This window comes from Lissotriton helveticus, chromosome 11 (assembly GCF_964261635.1).
Source record: "Lissotriton helveticus chromosome 11, aLisHel1.1, whole genome shotgun sequence".
In the NCBI taxonomy this organism is placed as follows: domain Eukaryota; kingdom Metazoa; phylum Chordata; class Amphibia; order Caudata; family Salamandridae; genus Lissotriton; species Lissotriton helveticus.
The window spans coordinates 1,053,640,259-1,053,663,170 of NC_136072.1; the positions used below are offsets into that span (position 1 = coordinate 1,053,640,259).

General features: G+C 46.9%; 1 protein-coding gene across 2 annotated transcripts in view; it reads left to right on the forward strand.

Moving 5' to 3' along the window:
- LRRC43 (leucine rich repeat containing 43) overlaps positions 1–22,912 on the forward strand; it is a 265,731-nt gene that overhangs the window by 205,774 nt on the left and 37,045 nt on the right. For both annotated transcript variants that reach the window (XM_078667557.1, XM_078667556.1), the window contains exon 10: positions 5,034–5,231. In XM_078667557.1, coding sequence (XP_078523683.1) covers positions 5,034–5,231 — 198 coding nt within the window. The remainder of the gene's footprint in view (positions 1–5,033; positions 5,232–22,912) is intronic.

Consider the following 22,912-nt stretch of genomic DNA (forward strand, 5'->3'; position numbering starts at 1 on the left):
ATATACTGCCAACACATGTTTTCAGGGAACAACCCCGTCCTCTTGGCTGGTGCTGATCCAGATCCATCACTTCATTGGGACCTTGTTCAAGCCTGATATGTGCTCTCTGTCCTGCCAGAAGACAGATGCCTCCGTAATCAACTCCCGAAGCTTCCTTCAGCGTGCACCAGAGACTTGTTATAATTTCAAGGTCTGATATTAGCAATTACTACTGTGGTTCTGTGGACTCATTTGCACCTGAAGCCTTAGGCAGTTCATCTTCGATCTCACAGGAGACAGAACTGGCAGGATTACAAGGCTCTGTGACTCCTGCATTTTCCCCTGATTCTGCCTGGTGGTTGATTATGTAACATCTATGGCATGACATTCCTTCAAACCGTCCAATGCCAATGACCATAACTACTGGTACCAGCCATTGGGGATTGCTAGCCACTTTGGGGGTCAAGGATTGCAGGGTTGTTGGCCTTTGAGGTAGCTCTCAGCAATCCAGTGGACTCTTAGGGTTTACTCCTCTTCTTTAGAGCTTCTCCTCTCCCTGAGATGATTTGCATCATAGAGTGAAGGCTGACTGCTGCAACCAGATGTTGTAAAGGAGGTGAGAGAGCTGTACGCAGCCACGTCTCTGTAACGTAACTAGAGGCGGTCTTAAAGCAAAGGACCTAGCACTACCCAGGGGTCCACTGTGTGTGTGTGTATTTGTCTGTGTGGGTGTGCAGGGAAATGGGAACTAAGAAAACGAATAATGCCTTCCTTGCAGTAGGAGTTATTTCCCACAGCGAGGGGGGGGCAGTATACATTTTTCAGTGTCCCTTTCTGGCAGGCTTGTCCTGGCGATAACAGGCATTGTAAACTGACCTGTATGTCTGCCTATCTAAAGTCGGTGGACAAACACAGAGGCCAGCCTCTGGCAGCCCTTACACCATTGGGACGTCAGAGGGGTGTAATCATGGCAGACACGGAGTAGTCTCACATAGGTTACACCAATGGTCTGCCCTGATATAAATCAGGCAGGCGGGCCAATATCTTCCATGGCTGCTAGTATCTAATTTCAAATGGTTTCTTATCAAGCTGTCATGGGTGCTACTAGACTTGACTTTCCTGGGCATTCATTTAATTTTTCATTAGCACATAAGCAGTCACAGAGCTGTGTCTTATTGTGCCACATCTCTTCAGACATATTGTGAGCAATCAGGTTCATGTATTTGAGTCTTCCTGCTAACTCTAGGTCTGCCAGCTCAAGTTATGCACTCTTCAGTCCTGCAACCTCAGAATAGGATTTCCAATCTTGAATGCCAGAGTTCCTTAAAATTCAGTCCTGCAAGTTCCAGACCTGCATATTACAGCATTGCCATCTCCAATCCACCAATGTAAGTTTGACATCTCTGGTTGTAAAGACACAGCTATATTAGTGGATCTATAATCAGGACTTTACTCCCAGGAGGGATGAGCTGGCCATTGGCATAGGGCATCTCGGAACGAGGGGAATCGTTGACTCCAGTGTCTGCCCCTTGCCCGGGCTGAACCTTTTCAGTCCAGTTACACCTACAAAGCCATCAGCCACTACCACCACGTGGCACAGTTCCTCCTCAAGGATTCACAAAAGTGGCAAATGCAGAGCTGATCAATACACAGAAGACTAACATGTAGTCCATTCAAAGTGTCAGATAAATACTACTTGAACGCATTTCTACCTTTAAAAAGAAACCAATTATGATTCACTAATATTGGTGGTGTGTGCTTTCTTGAAGGGGCAGTATCAATGTGTTGCCTCTAAAGGATGCAGCTTATCCTTCTTCATTGCCTATTTTATTTCCTTTTTCTATTAAGTAAAGTTTAGCGAAAGGGTTTTTGTGATCACTTGTTTTACACTAATTACTTTTTAAAATTAAAATTGTATTCTTTTTTATGAAAAATAAACTACCTTTGGCCAATATAGTCTACAGTCAGGCTACAAAACTATGTTTTTAAAATAAGCTTTTCTAAATAAATTTAATTTTGTGATACGTATATTTTCCATGGTCATGGCTTTTCTGTTCTTATGACCTTAATGAAGATTCTCCTGGAGGCGAGATAGGATGAAGCACGTTTTCCTTATGTCAGATAAATCCAAAAATACAGATATGCAATAATTTATGCACATAGATTGAAGAGAACAAGATCCATCAAAATAAATTTTGTAAGAACTTGAAGGAGTTCCAGAACACACAAGCTATCAAGGAAGCCACTAGGTGCATGAAGAAGTTGTGTGAGGCATCAGGCAGTCACTATTTTGCAGCTAGTTCTGAATATTCACAGGGAGAATTAATATATATTTGAATGACCTCTGGATTTGACAGTAGTACGCCATGGAGGATTGCCAGCAATGTTTGCATTGAAAACTGCATTATAACGTGGGTCCAAATATTGTACAAGGAAGAATCATGCCAAACAATTTTCACCATCTACAACCTGGAAAACATTCTGTGGCCAAACAGTGTACATCCCTAGAGGTGTGTAAACTGGTATAGTGGCAAATTGCACATCTGACAATTATCGAACCCCTTGCTATGTGTTTATACTTTGGGCAAGATATGTACCCTGGATTATGTCTGACCAGACATTAGGGTCCAGAAGGTAGGAAAAGTTGGTACGGATGCAGTATTGCAGCAGATTGTGTCCTTCCTTTTTCATAATTCCCAGACGATCTTCTTACCCCTTTTCAGTCTTTTGCCTCCACTATCAGTGGTTAGAGGCGGCAGACCCGGAAACTGAGATCGGCTGTGGACCAGGGTTCGATTTCCCGCCTCGGCGGGTCTCGGGCTCAAAAATTCCACGGACTCGACAATTCTCACTCCGGTGCCTACTCGACTCACGGGGTCACACTCTGCGACTCTGGGCAATAGCTTGCTTAATCTCCACTACGGCCCCTCGCGGCGGGATGCCTGGCTTTCACCTTGTGGATACCCTGCCGGGGTATCTCACAGGGGAATACCAGGACGGGTTCCCTAAGCAAGCGCCTTGATACCTTCGGGTGATACGTGCGCTATATAAGTCGCAATACATTTACATTTACATTTACTATCTGCTCTGATGTTTTGCATGAATATTGCACTGACATATGAAGACTTAAGTATGCACATACAGCATATATTGTCACCTCAGAGAACCTGATCATTTGCTGGAATGACTATAAATTGCTGCCTCTCGAGTCCATTTGAAAATGGGATCTAATTTCCCTGGCTCAGGCAGTGCTACTTCATTGTCATGTTTTAAAGTACTGTGTTTTATGTAGAAGGTAGCATTGACGTCCAGGCCTGACCTTCTGAAGGAAAAACATTGACTAGCTGTCTGGTCAGAGCTCTTTACTGGAGTTAGCAGGTTTTTACTGTCTATACTTGGATTTAAAATGATGAGAAGAGATTCAGGAGTCTTCTCTGTACAAGTTACCCAGGTGTGGAGTTAGCTGGCCTCTAATATCCAAAGGATGTTCAAATACCCGGGGGTTAGCAGACAAAATAGTATTTGTGGCTGTATGGTAGGTTGTCTTAGATATCTTTGTGGTTTTCCACAGGGATTTTTAAATTCAGTTTGTTTGTCCTGGAAGCGTCCTGTGCACCATTAAGTTTTGATCTGTGTGAATTGTTTGTTTGGTCACCTAGAGTTCCTGGTTATAAAAGGTGTGTGGAGTTAGCTTTTTCCAACGGGGCATCTTTATTAACTTAGTTTTTTTGTGTCACTATTGAAGACAGGCTGAAGTGTGTTATCACTGTTAGTTCATTGGGTAATGATTGAAAAGAATAACCAGGTTTTTGACGATTGCTTCACATGTAAGTTGCTTAACACCTTGGGTGCTACGACCTTTCCCCTTCTGTGCTGAATAATATGTAAATCCATTGTTCATGACGAGCTCAGCTCGTCCTAGAGCACACGAGCAGTGTACTGCATGACGAGCTGAGCTCGTCATGAGCATGGAAGGGGTTAAACTATTGGTTCTGATGATTGGCTGATTAGGATGACTTAGGCAGGTGGATAGTTGATGAATAATGGGATGCCACAGTGATAACCTGGGTGATGGCAGTATGGCAGTCGATATTGGCCATGAACATGATATCTAATTCAAGGGTGTTGCCTAGGATGTGAGCATCTGTATAGTGGTAGGTGGGGGCTTTCGAGGAGCTGGATTTGGTTATGGGTGTCTAAGAGATCTTCTTTTTCTAAGCGGTTGGGTCACCTGATAAATTGAAATACCTGAGTTAGAAGGTTGTTGCTTTGATTGATGAAAGTGATAGTGATGATGTCTTCTTTGAGGAAGGTATTGTTTTCAGGAGGTAAATAGATGAATGTAAAGTAGGTGCCATGTGATGCAGTGATGGGAATGTGGCTACCGAGCAATTCGACAGAGGCTAGATCAGAGGGCTCCCAGATCAGTCAAGGCCATAGTCAATTGTGAATAATGGAAATCCCTCCAGAGTGCTGTGTGCCAGGGGATGAGGGTACCCAGCATGTCAGTGGGGGAGTATTGAGCTATGTCTGTGACGTTGACTGCATTAAAAATGCTTACAGTTGTGAGATATGTGTTTGCATGTTTAAGTGAGTTTCAGGGAGTGTGCAGGACGTGCCTGAGCTTAGACATGTGATGAGGGGCATGGGTCCTGAGTATAGGTACTTTCCAGGACCAACTGATTTAAGGGCATCTCCCAACTTCTTTGAACCAAATGATGCTGTGACAAAGAATGCTGCTTATTGATTGACTGTCTACCTGAAGGGGGGCAAACACATGGGCTATTTGGATGGTATTGAGGCTTCAAAAGGACTGATTTGCCATTTTAGCTTGCCCTACTTGCAGTATATAGTTGTGGGTCACTCAAGTGAATCCTTAAAGGTGGGTGGGCTCACTGTAGACCTGGTCACAGGAAGCTCTGGGGTGACTCTGAGAGATACTCTCAATGTTATTCACATAGTTTACTTTCCTCAGTGGCGCTAAAGCATGTTTGATGTATTGCTAATGAAAGATGTAGCTGACACTACAAGAACTTTTGATATTTGACTTTAAGGACAGACAAGGGAGTGGAAAGCAGAAAAAGAAAAAAGTCAACTTGTCTAATCTTCACCCTGATGCTCCCATACGACGGATCCTGGGATCACTGCATTTGCAGATGGAGAAGCTGGTAGGAGGGGAGCCGACAGTCGATACAGTCTTTGACTTTGGGGTGTTGGCTACAACGGCAACCGTGGAAACTGCAAAAAACAAAGTAAGGCAAAATATTTAATTGTATTGATTGGTTAGAATAAATTACAAAACATTTACTGATTTATAGTTCACACACAATAGCTACAGTATAGAAAAGTATGCCAAAAAGTCCCCAAATGTATTATTCCTTATTAATTATGAAACCCCACACAATCACATCCTCTTTTCTCCTCTCCCTTCGCTCCTCTGGGAATGGGGAATATAAATACTACTGGTGATGTACTCCACATTGTATAAAATTAATTTCACCCATAGCGTACTGATAAGCCGCTGGCATGTGCTGACAAATTTATAATAATTCTGATGAAATTGACTTGATTAATTAATTTAGTTTTTAATTCTTGTCAAATGCTTGTCAGATCATTGTACAGAAACCTTAGAAAGTTCTTTCTCGTACAGAAGTGATTGTGATCCAACAGCCGAAGTAGCCCCTGCCATCAGCCAGTCAATCAGTCTGTCAGCCAAAATTCTTTTATTCGGTTTATATGAAAATAAACCAAACAGCACACTTGAAAACACAGTAACAATAAAAAAAACTCAATAAATATACAATACCAATAAAACATTAAAATCATGTTAAGGTCAAGTCCATAAATTCAAATGCAAGATACAAAGGAACTGTACAGAATTAATTGAGCAACCTTCAAACACAGCTATCAGCAGTGAAAGCCTCAATGTGACAGGCCCTCTATAAAGAATCGGTCACAGAAGAGCAGATATGGTCTTGCTTGAATAACACGTAAACCCTTTAAAAGTGGGGCTATAAATGTACTCCTCAAGTGTGCATAAAACAGACAAAAGAATATAAAGTCCAGTGTGTCTCATACAGAAATTAAATCGCATTCACAAACGGATAAACTTCCTACCTTATGCCAGCCACTCGGTGCCACCAGTGGGCTTTGGATCAATTTTAGCCTAAATCTGGTGAAAAGAAATTTCTAGGTGTTCCTACACACCATGATCAACTTGGGCTCCATAAGCAGAGTGGATTTCAGGAGAGCGGAGCCCGAACTGTAGATTCCGTAGCTGCTCCATCTCGCTTCTGTAGTTGTTATAGGCCAAGAAAGTAGATTTAGTCCACTTCAGATCCGATTTGGTCACACTTTCAGGGTTTTGAAATAAATTGGGGTGGCCAAAAGCAGAAAACATAACTCAACCTTTCAATCTGAGTTACCTCATCAAACTTCAAATAGTCAAATCAAATGTAATTAAAATCAGCTTTATTCGGTTTAACAAATCTCACCATCAAAGCATACTATAAAATAAAAACATACCTAAATTTACATTGTTATTCCGGTATTTTAAAAGATAAATACAGTAAAAGAATTATTTAAAATACATTTGTGAAATATTTAATCAAAAAGTCTGTATGGCCATCATTAATCAAGCTTGGCATTTTTATGCATGGATTTTCCATCACAGGGACATTTCAGTAGTTTCTGACACCATTTTTCCACTCTAGGGAAAGCAACTAGGTAATGTAACGTACTCATCCTTAGCCTAGTGAGATAAAATCTCTATTGGACGTTTTTCACTAGTATTAAGTACGGCTGTAGGCCCCTCACAAAAGGTCGCTCACAATATGACATGACAGTGTGTTTTTGACTGACAGACTGGTCTCTTTCATTTTCCTTTAGTTTTAGATATTTGTGCTTAAGTTCCTGTTTACTAAGTTCCAGTATAGGAAGGGGGTCTCTTCTGTCCATGTCAAGTTTACAGTGTTTTAAAATGTTGTGTATGTGCTCCAGCCAAGGAATCTACCTGCTTTGATCAAGTGCTAGACAATCCAGAATTAGGTCTTTTGTGAGTTTTGTTTCGTCCTTAGACCAGATGCTATGCCAAAAAGTGAGTCCTGCAACATTTGTTGTGTCACTAATGAATGGGGTTGACAATTCTTTGTGGATTATGTAATTTGCCATCCCATAGGGGGCTGCCAGTAATCTTTTTAAGAATTTATTTTCTTGAGTCTGAAGGGAGGTGATGTTATACCTGCCCCAGATAGCAGCTCCATGACAGACCCCTGACATACATTTGCTCCGATAGAGTGTTAAGATTTCGCGGCTAGGTTTATTTCCTATCTTCGCCCTTCAAATAGTCCCTTATAATGTCTTTATTAACCCCTTCGACGCTCATGACGAGCTGGGCTCGTCATGGCGTAGCCTCCTCGCACGCTCATGACGAGCCCAGCTCGTCACGTAAAGTGCGAATCCCTAAAACCCAGCGTACGGGCGGAATTCCGCCCGCACGCATGCGGTTAAGGTAAGGACAATTCACTGCCCACGCAGATAACCACCTGAGCAAAAGAAAGGGAGCAAGAACGTCCAAAATGTAACCCATTCCCAATTCCTCATGAACTATAAAGCGTGTGGTACTCGGAGGAAGAGAGAGAAGGCGTCTAAATAAAGAGTTCTCCACTATTTGTAAAGTGTGAATGTCTGTGTAACCCCAGATGTCACTGTCATACGCAAAGACTGAGATATTTTTGGCTTGGTGAATCTTAAACATAGTCATGAGTGGTGTATAGCCCAGCCTGGATGCAAAGTCTGAGACTGCTGCAATGGCTTTAATCAGTGAAAGCTTTTTAATGGATAAGGTGGTAGGCAAGGATCCTGTTTGATCAAACTGAATCCCCAAGTAAGGGAATGCAGGTACACTCGTGATTTCACTGCCAAAGATGTACTGCTGGCAACGTTTTGTAGACTTGGGTCCCACTTTCATAATATGGGATTTAGTTTTATTTATAGAAAGATCCAAAGAGGTCATAAATTCTACATAGTAAACTAATGAACATTTTAGTCCAAGAGATCTATGAGTTAACAGGACTGCTTAGTCGGCAAATAACAATGCCACAATGCGCCTAGAGCCTATTCACGACAAATCTGTAGCATTCTAGAGTAAGGCCATCTCAAGGCATTGGATATAAAACGTGAACAGAAAGGGGGCTAGAATACACCCTAGTCTAGCCCCACTCTCCACCCTCAAGCTGGTAGTGCATTGACCATTCAAGCCATATACACTGACCCATAGGTCTTACTTGGGTTAGCATTATTGAGCACCAAATGCAAATAATTTCTTTTTCCCATTTTAAAGGTGACGTAGAGGTCTACGATGGAAGAGGTGAGGTGGAAGGGACGGGCTAGGCCCAGCCTTGTCCGGGTGCGGATAGGCACAGACGGGCGAGCTCTTAACTCGCGGGCTTAACCTTGTACATTCTGCACAGAAGGGTCATGAGGGGCACGATATAGTGCTTGCTGAGCGGCTCTGCCCCCATCATCCAGGAAGTTTGGGACTCAGAGTCCCAGCAGCGACCCAAGGTTAAAAAATAGCATTGGCGTCCCTTGCATCGGGTACACAAAGTGTGCTATATAGCGCTTGCCAAACGGCTCCTTTCCCGCCAACCAGAACATCAGCGTTGGCGTCCCCTGCAGTGAATTGGTGGCATAACAACAAGTTAATATTACTGAGATTATTGAGTCCTATATCCTTTTCAGAAGGTTCCTTCTGTAATGACACAAATATACAATTTCGGCCTTGTCCTGCAACACTTTGCTTATGACACATACATGCATTCACTCACTCACAGAGCAGGTTCTCAAGAAGGGTAGTCAACCTAAGATGCCTTTGAATCAGCAGTGGTAAGTCAATTTAGTCCTTAAACTCAAGGTACATTAAGTTTCTCAGAATAACGCAAATTAAACTAACTTCCAGATACACAAACAACAGCAACAGGAACAAAGGCGACAGCACTGTACTTAGGTTAGAAAAAAATAGGTTTTATAGTGGTTTTAAGCCAATTGGCTGTCACAAAGTTCAGATATGAAACGCTATGTAGAATGATTTTTTCATTTAATGTCTTTTTGCAGTATATTCCTGAATGTGCTCCACACTGAACACTGCCTCTGTCTATTCTCATGCAGGGTTTTAAATGAGCATCCACCACTTTATCTATTATGTCAACATCCTGTGTGGTTACCTCCATTCTCCACAAACTAGGAAAGATAGCTTCCTTCTTGCATGTATCCAGTGCCACCATTAAAGCCAAGCACAGAAACTGTCAAGGACCCATGTTCCACTGAACCACATTTGTAGGGAGATTGAGCATTGAACGATATATTAAATATCCAGAGATTTCCAAAGCCATGTCAAATTAATATAGTTGAAGGCTTCCTTTAGGTTTATGAAAATAAGACAGAGACAGCCTGTTTGAAAGAGACCTGTTTTACCTAAAAAAAAATGTAAACTTAGGACTGATCAATTGTATTCTGCACTTCACTGTATTCTTGCCTAAGTCGTAGTAGGACCCCTCCCTGTTCCATGTGATCATGTACCTAATGTAATACAAGTTTTCCCAACAATTTAAAATGGAGACTGTGTGAACGTTTTGTGGTACTTCAATTTTTAAGACTTGCCTAAAGATTTGATTTTGTTGAACACCGGTTGAGTCCAATAAGATACAGATAGTGGACTGTGGCGACCATGGTGACCCGCAATACCTTCCATGCTTCCCAGGCATCCTAAAATGGCGCAAGAGGCCCACAGCTGCTGGATCTGAGTCTCACTCACCTGGGGCTGCGTTCTCTCATGCTCCTGTTCTCTTGGTTGCTACTCCACGCCCCTCCAGCACCAAAATGACGATCATTTTCAGATTTTATTTTATATTTCTTTTTCGATTTGCCAAAGCAAACATGCATTGACAAACCGATGGCTAGCCACCATTTCAAAGACAAGACTGATCGGCTGTGCAGCGCTTATTATAAATTGGTATTACTTATTTTGTTTTAATTATCGGAGACATCCCTTCAACGCGATACTCTCATGGTGAGTAGCCATATTGTGTGACCATAACATTTTAAATCAATAGAGATCATATCTGACCAAATCAATGTTTGACATTTGTATTGTCTGTCGACACTCCTTATTGTGTAGAGGACAATGCTTAATCTGAGCAGGTTTCTGCCCAGGGCGAGTCCAAGATTTCGTTGCAGATCCGCTAATTAATCGAGGTGCTTGCATTCTTGATTGCTTTGATTGTGCAGCGGCCAGATTGAAGTACATGTCGAATTTTAGCAGCATTACTAATAGCGAGTCACGAGACAGCTGGGGGGAAAGGTGGCGAGAGACAGGAAAGGTATTACACCAAAGAGAGCATGAAAGAGGACCATGGAGACAGTGATAGACATGCCAACACAATGAGCACCCTACAAAGCGTTCCCGATAAGCAAGACACAGGTACATGACAATGGGTGGAGTGTTCGAATGATGGACTTTGAAGCTGGTGCTTTGAAAGCACATGCTGTAATGTGGGGATTGATGACAAACCAGTAAACTGAACTGGCAGGAGGGGAAAAGAGCAGAATGTTGAATGTAGATGTCCATGTCGTCAGGAGGACAGACATTGCAGAAGACGCTTTGGTCTAATGTGGCGTCGATCCTGTACCTAGCCAAGAATAAATGGATTTTGATTTCCTCAAAAGCATAAGAGAGGGGTGACATATTTATTTTATTTTCTTATTTCACGTGCCAGTTGGAAACTCCATAGAGAAGTGGTCAGACAGCAGGAGTTGAGTAGAGGTTGTTCTGAAGAAGCTTTAATGGAACTATGCTCAAAACCTCAGCTGTTGAATGAATGAATGAATCCCAGTTGTTGCAGGAGGCTGGCACACTTGATGTGACCCAGCAGTCAGGATGTGCCACGCAGGCCAGCGGCTTCTTTCTTAACTTGTAGCCTTGAGAAAGCACCAGGATAATGAGCCCCAAGGGGCAAAACACATGTTGGCTCTCTGGGCACGTTACCCCATGGTACACGTCAATATTGATGGGCTAATGGAAATACTCACTAACTTAAAAAGAACAATTGAAAAAATAATGAAAGGAACTTATATGGATTTTTTCATTGCTATTGTATTGGGGAACGGAAGGCCCAAACCCCTTAGAGTCGTCCACCGCATAACATTTGGGTATTTTGTAACAGGAAGAGAGTGCTGGACCTTGCACTTCGTTACTACACGGCTTGCTGCTGACTCGGAGGATGCAACACAAGCCCTCCATGTTTTTACATTTGCGCCCGGCACTGTACTGATGTGGTTTCATAGCTTCCTACACAGTGCATGAAGCCGCGCGCGGTGGTTGTAATGGGTAGCTTGGTTCCTGAATTGATTGTGGAGGCTGCACTGATCTAAAGGAAGGCAGGAATGTTTTGAGAAAGTCCATTCCTCCCCCTAGCTCGTTATCTTAGCAGGACTGGTGCATCAGAATCCAGGAAGCATCCTCTGTATCACAGGTCATTAGGATATATGAGCATTTTTACAACATCACAGGTAAGGTGTTTTTTTGAGACTGTACAAACAGCCTACTGCCTGGCCCAGCCAGTACCTGGAGTAGACTGTTTAGGGGGTGTAGCTGCTATTCTGAATGCTAAGCAGTTCTTCATCGTGTGAGTCCAACCTAGAATCAAGACATAAGCAGATGCTCTGGGTGAACACATTCTCACCTCAGCTCGTCTGATTTTATCTTCAGTAATTGCAAGAATGTATATCTAGAATATATCTCAAAGTATTAAAATAGAGAGGTACTCGTCCCAGCAGAGCTTTCAGTAATCATGTAGTAATACTTTAGTGAAATATCTATCTTTGCGATGGTCCACAGATTAGGCCAACACTACACAAGGAGTAGAACATTGTACATGCACCCCGCTCAGATCAGATGTGCCCTAAATGACTACCATGGAGCCCCAACAGCACTCAACAAAAATTCAGCTTCCGTGGAGTCGCCGTGCATTCCAGTATGACTCCTATCCACAAGGGGTTACAAACCAGATATACTCAAACTCTTAATGAGGTACATTACAGATTTGAGCTTTCTTGTTATGGGCTACTAAAGTGAATTTCATTTAATTCTGTTACATGTAAATTGGTCTTTGTTCATGATTTTTAGAAATTATGCGAAATTTGAAAAACATGTAACACTTTTTGGAATTTTATTGCATCTTGTTTTTGTTTTAATGACCTTTTGCCTTAATAAAGATTATTTTGACTGACTTGACTTGATTTTTTAAATGCACTTTTTTTTGTTGATAATCAACTTTGTTAGGGGGCGCTAGAGGGCGCACTGACAGTATGGCCGCACTGATGTGAGGGTCCTGCTGCCTGGATTGTTAATCCGGTATTTATCCTGTGATTCTGCCCCCAGTGCTCGACCTGACCACGCTGCCCTGGAGCAACTGCCGTGCTGCAGCATCGGTGAAGATTTCAGAGCTCTCCAGCCCTCCTGCCCGGAGAACCGCTTTCCATCAGTTTGTGCCGACGCGAGACCATGGATCCGCTCTGACCGCCGGAGGGGCTGCTGTTCTACGGGAGTCCGCGGCTTATCACGAGGAAGGTGGGCCGCACACGCTACTGATATGCGCGACTTCCTCGCTCTACCCCGCCAGCATAACGGACAGTAAGGTACCCCCCAGCGCCTGAAAATACAGGCTGTGGTGTGCATGCCCCAGAGACTTGTTGCCTGTTCTCCCTATTATTAGTTCTGCACAACTGAGCCGGGGCGGCGGACGAGACTGGCGGCCATTACAGGCAGGGCGCGCTGATAGGCGCCTCTGAAGACCCGTCACATACACGCTGCGCTCCCTGATTTTATAGGCGGAGTGACTGATCGATCATGGGGGGTTCGGTGCGTTCGGCGCCCAAGTGCCGCTTACACCCGGATGGCGATGTGAAGGGGGGGGCGCCGGGGGACCGATACACTGCTGCTGGCCTCCACGGCGGATTTGACCTGTGCCCCGAGCCTCGCTAGTAAGAGCTGGGGCGCTGCATGTAAGGCTCGATTGGGAGCCACTGGAACCTTGCCCCGTTGTGGCTGCAGCGCGATCTGCCCTCGTGGAGGACCTGCCTAGCCGGCGCCTGGAGCGTCACCATGATTCCTAGGTCTCGCTGGCTTGGCCCGAGCTGGTGAGTGTCGGTGCTTCCTTGCCCAATGCCGGTCTTATTCCTGCTCATCTGCTTCTGTGCATGCGTGGAGAGTTGTGTACAGACGTGGTGGGGACCTCTCACAGCTGCGGCCTGGACACTTGCCCACGACGCTGATTCTCGCCCGACCTGACTGGGGGGTCCGGGCCGTGTGGACTTCGCTTTTTGCCTGTGCTGAGCTCCATGAACTGACTAGGGTCGTCATAGCGGTTGGGGGCTGCCCTCCCATTGCCTGGCCTCTCTCTGCCACTGCACGGACGGGTGATTCCTGGAGACCTGGACTGGCTCGGTCTGCACCGATTACACCCCCCCGGCTAACCCATTGCGCAGGCCGCTCACTATCCTCGGCTGCGCCTCCCCTCACCCGGCTGACCATGGGCAAACCGGACAGTAGGCAGCCCAAGCTGTCGTTTGACTCCGCCCTACCCAAAAAAGGACTACGCAGCACACAAGAAGCGGGGAGCTCCGATACCGCTGCCGGGATGGTCTCGGACACCAACCCTGATACCCCTGACTTTCAACAGATGATGCACGAAATGCGGCAGGGGTTCGCTACTATAGTCGATAAAGTCGACAGGATGTCGTCGAGAATGGACGCCATGGTACACAAATTGGACGCCCATGAAGAGCGCATCACGGCAACTGAGCAGCGCATATCTGACCAAGATGACACGGCGGCCACCCACACGACGCAACTTGCCAGAATGGATAACGTCCTATGGCTCATAGCCGCTAAAAATGAGGAGTTGGAAGCCAGAAGCCGTCGCAATAACATCCGCGTAATTGGAATTCCGGAGACTACCAACACTGGACGCATGGAGGAGTATGTTGAGAAGATTCTGGTCGCGGCGCTTGGCCCTGAGGCCTTCTCCAAACAATTTATTGTGGAGCGGGCTCACAGGTCACTCGGCCCACGACCTGCAACAGGGATGCCGCCACTGCCCACATTGCCCGCCTTCTGAATTATCGGGACCGGGATGCTGCGCTGCGCGCAGCACGCACTAACCGGACACTGTCCTGTGATGGGGTCCAGTTCTCCATTTACCCAGACTTCACCCCGACGGTGCAGGAGCAACGGCGCAAATTCTTGGACGTTAAGAAAAAGCTGAGAACCTTACAAGTCGATTATGCGTTGCTGTACCCCGCCAAATTGAGGATAACGCATCAAGCACGACAGCATTTCTTCACCAACCCTCAGCAAGTGGAAGACTTTCTTAAGAAACTTAAACGGGACCGCGGGGAAAACAAACGTGGTGGCGATGACCGACAGGATGACTTTCATTCGGCCAATGAAGACGAATGACACTGACTCCTGAACATCTGCCTGTTGTACTGCTCTTTGAATGTCATTTCCGGGCTCCCCGTTTGGGCCCTGTTGGGTAGCCCTCTTCATAGGAGATTGAGGTCGTTGGTCGGGCGCTGGACTATGGTGGTAAGATATTCCAGGCACCCCCTCCCCACTACCTCAGATGTGCTTTGAGTGGCAGGGCGTGAAGAGGCACGAGGAGTGGGGAGAGGCTAAGTGCGCTCCTAGACTGCACCCTGGAGGGTATACCCCAATGTGTTTCCTTGTTACACTAATTCAAATGTTGGGAAGTTTAGATGTAGTTCAGGGAGGGGGGAGGGACGGGATTTCTGGCGAGTTTGGGTTGCTTTAGTGGGTGGCGGGTGGGTGCACTTGTATGGCCGTGCAGTGGAACCTTGGTGCGCAACTTCTTAAATGTTTACACCTATTGCTCGCAAGTTCTATTGGTTCTAACTGGGAGTTTGTATGCATATGCTTTCAAGATGTTCTGATCGTAAATTGCTTTCCTCTTGCCGTTTATGCCTCTATGCTATCCAATATGCCACTGTTATATCTACTCCTTGAGATTGGACTATGCTCAACAACTAAGGGGTGGTGCATTGCGTATTCCTATGTTATACTTTTTGCATGGATATGGTTATTATTATTGAGCATGACTCAGCAGGGCAAGATGGTAAAGAGGTGGTTACATGCACAAAAGTCGCTAGCACAAAAAGCACTGTATGGATTTACTGTTTTGAAGGCTCTTGAAGCCTCATTATTTGGGTTTGGGGGCGTTGGGATGGGGGAGGGGGGAATGTTTGGTTAAGCTGTTCTGCTCATTTGGTCTGTGCGAAGTTTACTGATGAGTCATCAAGTATGGATAAGGTTAAAGATGGATGGTACGTGCGAGATAATATTCTCGCGGTGCAAGTTACACACGCAGAAGACATGTCCTTTATAGGTGCTATTACGCGGGTTGTGATTTCACACGTGGTGCCCGCACACGGGCTATCAGCACTGGTATCGTCAGGTGATAGAACAACACACTTCTCATGGGTGACACCGACCTAAATGTCCTGACATGGAATGTTAGAGGACTGGGGGATCCCAGGAAGAAGAGGCAAGTGCTGTCCTACCTTGATCGACATTCGATACACATAGCATTTTTACAAGAAACACACTTTGGACCACAGACTACTCATACATTTGCCAGTAGATGGGCGGCTCACGCCGCCTTTTCGTCCTACTCCACGTATGCTCGAGGTGTGGCGATTTTGGTGCGGAGGGGCACGCCCTTTTCCTTGGCGGGCTCTAGGACGGACTCACAGGGGCGCTACTGCATACTATGGGGGAGGCTGGGCCACATTGCGGTCACACTGGTTTGCTGCTACGGACCTAACACAGACGATCCGGGGTTCTTTACTGAGCTATGGGCATCTATAGTGGGGACTGGACCACAACACATCCTTTGGGGAGGAGATTTTAACACCACACTGGACCCTGCCATGGATAGGTCACACCCTGCCCCACAACATTACACTAAAGCGCGTGCGGAATTGCGTGAAGTGATCAATGATCAAACTCTTATAGATGCTTGGAGACGCCTACACGTTGACACGAAAGAGGGCACACACTTTACTGTGCATGCGCGCTCATGGGCCAGACTTGACTTCATATTAATGACGTCACACCTCTTCACCTCGCTCAATCGTGCAAAACACCTGCCGAGAACTTACTCGGATCACTCCCCTGTACTTCTCACACTACGTTCAACGGACCTAGGCCCCCCCTCCTCTTCTTGGCGGATGCAACCATCATTATTGCTTGACACCACCTTTCAGGAGGAACTTAGAGATGATTGCTTAGACTTCTTCAGGAGAAACAAAGACTCGGTTAAAGATGTGGAAACCATCTGGGAGGCGTTCAAAGTGACGCTGCGAGGTATTTGTATAGCTAAAGGTGCAGGGATCCTGAAGGCTATCACTGCACGGATACTTGCCTTAGAAACTGAACTTAGACTTTTAGAAACAAGATTAGCCGAGGCTCCCTCTGATGCGATTCTTCTGCAGATAAGGGACAAAATATCTGATTACTCTGCCGAGGCTGAGAGAGAATCTGCTTTTCGGGGCAAGTACTGGACTGCTCGCCGATATGGCGAGGGCGACAGGCCGGGGAAGGCCTTGACGGCCACGGTGAAACTGATGCGAGCGCCGAACATGATAATAGAACTTGAAGGCCCAGACGGTGTGGTGGTGCGGGACACTGCGCATATACTGAATTCCTTTGTATCCCACTATGGCGCACTATATACCTCCTCTAGAGTGGGAGGGCTGCAACTGCAGGCTTACCTGGCTGATATCTCCTTAGGCTGGCTTAGCGATGCGCAACGGGCTTTTCTTAGCGCGCCTTTTGAACTGGATGAAGTAAGGGACGCAATCATGGGTATGCAATCCGGCAAAGCCACTGGCATTGACGGGATTCCGATAGAATTCTACAAAACCTATATTGACTTCATGGCTCCGGTGTTGCGTGAAGTATATGAGGATGCCCTAGAAGTTGGTCATCTACCACCCTCTATGAGAGTTGCAGTCATTACTTCGCTGCTTAAGCCTGGTAAACCGGCGAATAAATGTGACTCGTACCGCCCACTTTCTTTATTAAATTGTGACGTTAAAGTACTGGCAAAACTGGTTGCTAATCGTATCAGCCTTCTGCTTCCCACTCTGATACTCCCAGATCAATCTGGCTTTGTGCCTGGTAGAGCCACTTCTCATAATTTACGGACTTTTTTTACGATCCTTAATTCCGTGAATGAGGACCTACCTATGGCTGCCATATTTCTTGATGCCACTAAGGCATTTGATTCCCTGGAATGGGACTATGTGTTTGGTATCCTGGAGAGAATGGGCTTTCCAGCGATTTTCATTTCCTGGATTCGGCTGCTTTACGATCGCCCTGTTGCCAGACTCCTTATCAACGGTAGACTGTCTGAGGCATTCCCCATTACAAGGGGGACCAGACAGGGATGTCCCCTTTCCCCTCTCCTCTTCGCGATAGCCACGGAACCTCTAGCCGCAAAGCTGCGACAACGACACAATGACAGTGCACTACGATGTTTTCAAAGGCAGATATTGATATCAATGTATGCCGATGATATCACTTTATATGTACGCAATCCCTGTGACAACTTGAACCCTATTTTACGTGAATTTATACAATTTGGAAGGCTATCAGGTGTCCAAATCAACTGGAGTAAATCCTGCATTTTTCCACTCACCCCCTCAACGACGCGGTTTGACTTGGACTACCCTCTTGGCTGGAGCGACGGGGACTTTAAGTACTTGGGTATACACATAGAGAGAGATAGAGAGGAGCTTATGCGCGCCAATTATGGCACTACTATGAACCGCATCGTAGATAATGTTGCCCGCTGGATTACACTACCCCTTTCTATGGCGGGTAGAGCGTCTCTGATTAAGATGGTGATCCTCCCACAACTATTATACCTCTTTTTGAACATTCCTTTTTACCCGGGTAGATCATTCTTCCACCAGCTCCGATCTGAACTCATTAAACTCGTCTGGGGCGGGAAATCTCCTCGTTTGAAATGGGATGTCCTGATCAGACCCATTTCCCAAGGTGGTTTCGGGATACCGAATTTTGAATTATATTACCAATCGGCTCAAGCACACTATGCGTATTTTTGGTTCCACCAACCTAGATACATGCCTCAACTAGCTGCTGAACACTGGCTAGCTCACCCTCTCCCTATAGATGGGGCTCTTTATGCGGTGGTAGACGGCAGAGACAAAACATCCACGACAGTGTTTAGCACAATTACTGCATGGGCCCGACTAGCTGCCAGACTGGACAGATCACTGCTGTATGCACCGGCACTGCCCCTAGTATACCATCCTGCCATCCCATTACTGCAGGACCCGGGATTCCGCCAATTGCTACGTAGGGTACATGTGACAACCTGGGGAGACCTCTACCAAGATGGTACTTTTCGCTCTATGGCACATCTATATGAGGGAATACAGCCCACACCACTCGACGTATTCCTCTACATTAGACTTCGACAGGGACTGCGAGCACTTACACCTGACTTTCCACATGAACCTGAAACCCTCACCCCACTACAACTTGTGCTTGACGCAGAGGCCCCCCGCAAATTGGTATCATTAATCTATAAGACAGTGCACACACAAATTAAATACCCATCCTTGGCAGCCAAACTGAAATGGGACCTAGACCTAGATAGACCCCTCACGGATAAACAGTGGGCATTCTGTCTCCAACAGACAGACCGCATATCTGCTAGCAGCAGACATAGAATAATCCATTACAAGTTCCTACATCGGCTGTATTTAACTCCTGCCCGAATGTGCAGACTGAAGCTTCGCACCACAGATACTTGTGATAGGTGCCGTACCCCAGGGGCTGACTTCCTGCATTTAGCCTGGACGTGTGATACGGTTAGGCTCTACTGGATTCAGGTAAAACTGCACTGTCTGTCATGATCCACACTGATATCCATCCCTCCCCAGTACTGGCGCTATTAGGCTATGTGGAACCCATACAGGCTACGCATCGCAAATTTGTTGCACTAGCTCTACTGGTTGCGAAGCGGAGGGTGGCTTGTCGCTGGGGCAGGGGCAGAGCCCCTAAATTCAAGGAATGGTTACACGATCTCATTTATTGTCAGGAACAACTAACTACATATTCTGAACTGTTACCTACTTCCTCCCGCCCACGTGATGTCTGGGATCCCCTGAGAGGTTACCTTTCCCGGACTACTAATGACTCGGGCGAGTCCACCTCGGCCTCTGACCCACCCCTCCCTGGCTCCTCTTAACACTCACCTCCTTCGATATACATATACTCCCCACCTTATACTTTATGGTATCATGACCATTTAGATGCTAAACATGATCAATACTGGGTCAGAGTGGCCTGTGTGGGATTCCTCATCATGGTACAACACTTCTTCTTTGTCATCTCTTAAGTTGACCCCTTTACTCCAGAATTTGTGTTGCGGATGGTAGGCCTGTCCCTCTGGGACAAATGATCAGTTTATTGCCTTCTTCGGCCACGTTCTACTATGGACTGTCATGTTACAATGTCACCACTGGCAGTATGCTACCTGTGCTGAGAGCTGTATACCGCGGATATGTCACACACTCTTGTAATGAACAGACTTGTGCTGTGTAACGATTATGCACCTTAATGTAAATGTTTTTCGATGTCAACAAAAAATTTCAAAAATAAAGTTTAAAAAAAAATAATCAACTTTGTTAAAATTTGATCAAACCACAAATTCATATTGGCATCAAAATCAAGCATAATATCATACTGTACATCCACATGTGCAGCAACAAGATTTGCGAATCACTTTGCAGGATAACATCATTCATAGGATGGTCCAGAATAGTGGAAGATATGCACCCTCCCCTCATGACAACAAGTTGAACCATTTGCCCCATATCTTTCCAAAGATTTTGGGGCAGCCCCGGGCTTCAAAGAGGGGCCCCTTCTGCGTCCCACACCAGTCCACACCCCGTCTCCACCTCCTCACAGATGGGGGCTTTGCCTGGGACCATAGTGCCGCTATATCTCGCTATGCCACCGCTGTCCCGAGGAAACGTTTGTCGGCCCGAGAGCCATCCAGGCCATCAAATACACCTAAAAGCAGGCGCACTGGGTCATGGGGGACGGCCCACCCCAGGGTCGGGGAGAGCTCCAGTTCCAAACCCACCCAGAATGGAGTAAGGACAGGGCACTGCCAGACCATATGGAAGAAATCCGCGGGGGCATGGTCACAACACGTGCAGGTCGGGGCAGGCCGCAACTGGGCTTTATATAAGCGCGCCGGGGTAAGGTAAGCCACGTGTAAATAATAGAGTTGGACTAAACGCAGCTTGGATGAGGTCATCAGGGTCTTGGTGGCCAAGAGGGCGTCCCTCCAATCCGCCTCCTCCAAGGGGCCCACCCAACCCTCCCAACGGATTCGCAGCGCGTCCAGGGATGCAGGGCTATTGTTCTCTAGGGAATGGTATATCCGGGAAACCTCCCCTACCCAAATCCCCCATCATTACCTGGGCTTCAAGAGGACTAAACTCAGTAAGGGAGGTGGGGTAGGAGAGGGGCACTCCCAGGGCATGCCTGAGCTGCAGGTATTTGTAAAATTGGGAAGAGTGGAGGGAATAGCGCTGCTGCAGGTCTGCAAAGGGTCTGATGTGGTCCCCCACCCAATCTTCCCAGAGAAGCGAGATCCCTATGTGGTCCCACCGTTGGAAGTCCCGGAGGGATGAGGTCTCCTGCAGCCACGTGGCACACCACAACGGTGTCTGCCTGGTAAGTCTCCGGTCCCATCTCGTATGCCGCAAAGCAGTACGCCAAGCCAAGAGGACCGACAGAGTGATGGGGGGTAGGTCCCTCGGAATGGAGGTTCCCTATAAGTTGGTTTGCAACCGCGGAAAGTCCATTGCCTGGAGTTCCACCTGGTATGCCGGGTCAGACCAGCTGGCCATAAACCAATTGTGGACCACGATACGTTTTGTGGCAAGATAGTAGAGATGAAGGTTGGTGACTCCCATACCCCGTAATAAGGAGGTATGCTGCAGTGCACCAAAGACTTTCACGACCTCTTGCCCCCCCATAAAAACCAGGTGAAAAAACTTCAAACTCCCTAAATCAGCTCGCCGGGAGGTGAAAGAAAAGATTCTGCAGAATATGCAGGAACCAGGGGAGAACTATCATTTTAAAGAGGGCACTTCTACCCAGGGGGTTAAGAGGAAGAGATTGCCATTTTCTAAGATACGCCTTGGTTTTGGTGAGTAGGGGTGTAATGTTCAAGGCCCATTCAAGCTCTGGAAGCAGGGCAACCAAGATCCCTAGGTACTTGAAAGATTGTCTGTTCAGGGGGATGGTTGTCTGCCAATCAAAGCAGGTACAGGACGCGTGGAGAGGTAACAGAGGGGACTTCGCCGGGTTTAGCCGAAGGCCCGACACCTGTTCGAAAGCAGAGAGGACCTCCAAGTAGCGTGGGCTAGACTTCTTAGGGTCCACCAGAAAAAGGAGGATCCAACTCCCAGCCCCAGATGCAGGGATCTTGACGTATAAGGGATGCCAGGGGCTCCATTGCTAGCGCAAATAAGAGCGGCAAGAGCAGACAACCCTGGCGAGTGCCCCTCTGGATAGGAAACACCCCTGACAGCACACCGTTGACCAGGACCCTCGCTGTAGGGCAGGAGTACAGAACGTGAATGAGGAGCCGGAAAGGCAGGCGAACCCCATCACCTCTAGCACGTCATCCAAATAGGCCTAGTCCACCCTATCAAAGGCTTTTTCAAAATCAATGAAAAGCAGGGCAAAGTAAGGAGTGAGATGGTGACGGTGTGCAAGTGCGAGATGGAGACGGCGAATACAATGCTGCGTACCCCTGGCAGGCATGAAATCGCATTGGTCCAGATCAATCAATCAATAACATTTGTAGAGCGCGCTACTCACCCGTGAGGGTCTCAAGTCGTTAGACGGGGGGGCCTGCTACTGCTCGAAGAGCCAGGTCTTGAGGTGCTTCCTGAAGCTGAGATGGGCTTGGGTCAGTCGTAGGTGGATGGGGAGGGAGTTCCAGGTTTTTCGCAGCCAGGTAGGAGAAAGATCTTCCTCCGGAGGTGGTTCTGCGAATACTTGGGACGATGGCGAGGGCGTGGTTGGAAGAACGAAGCTAGCGGGCGGGGGTGTAGAACGAGAGTCTGCTGTTGAGGTAGTTGGGCCCGTGTTGTGGGGCGCTTTGTGTGCGTGGGTGAGCAGTCTGAACGTGATCCTTTTGTTGACGGGGAGCCAGTGGAGGTGTTTCAGGTGGGTGGATATGTGGCTGTGGCGAGGGATGTCGAAGATGAGTCGTGCGGAGGCGTTTTGTATGCGTTGGAGCCTTGTCTGCAGTTTGGCCGTGGTTCCTGCGTATAGGGCGTTCCCGTAGTCCAGTCGGCTGGTTACCAGGGCCTGGGGGACTGTTCTTCTGGTTTCTGTGGGTACCCATCGGAAGATCTTTCGAAATATTCGCAGGGTGTTGAAGCAAGAGGACGAGACGGTGTTGACTTGTTTGGTCATCGTGAGGGAGGAGTCCAGGATGAAACCCAGGTTGCGTGCGTGGTCCGTGGGCGCCGGTGCAGTGCCTAGCGCCGAGGGCCACCATGAGTTGTCCCAGGCGGAGGGGGATTGTCCGAGGATGAGGACCTCCGTCTTGTCTGAGTGAGCTTGAGACGGCTGTGCTTCATCAAGTCTGCTACCTCTTTCATTCCATCCTGGAAGTTGGCTTTGGCGGTGGCTGGGTCCTTGGTGAGGGAGAGTATCAGCTGGGTGTCGTCGGCGTAGGAGATGATGTTGATATTGTGTTTTCGTGCGATGGTGGCGAGGGGGCTCATG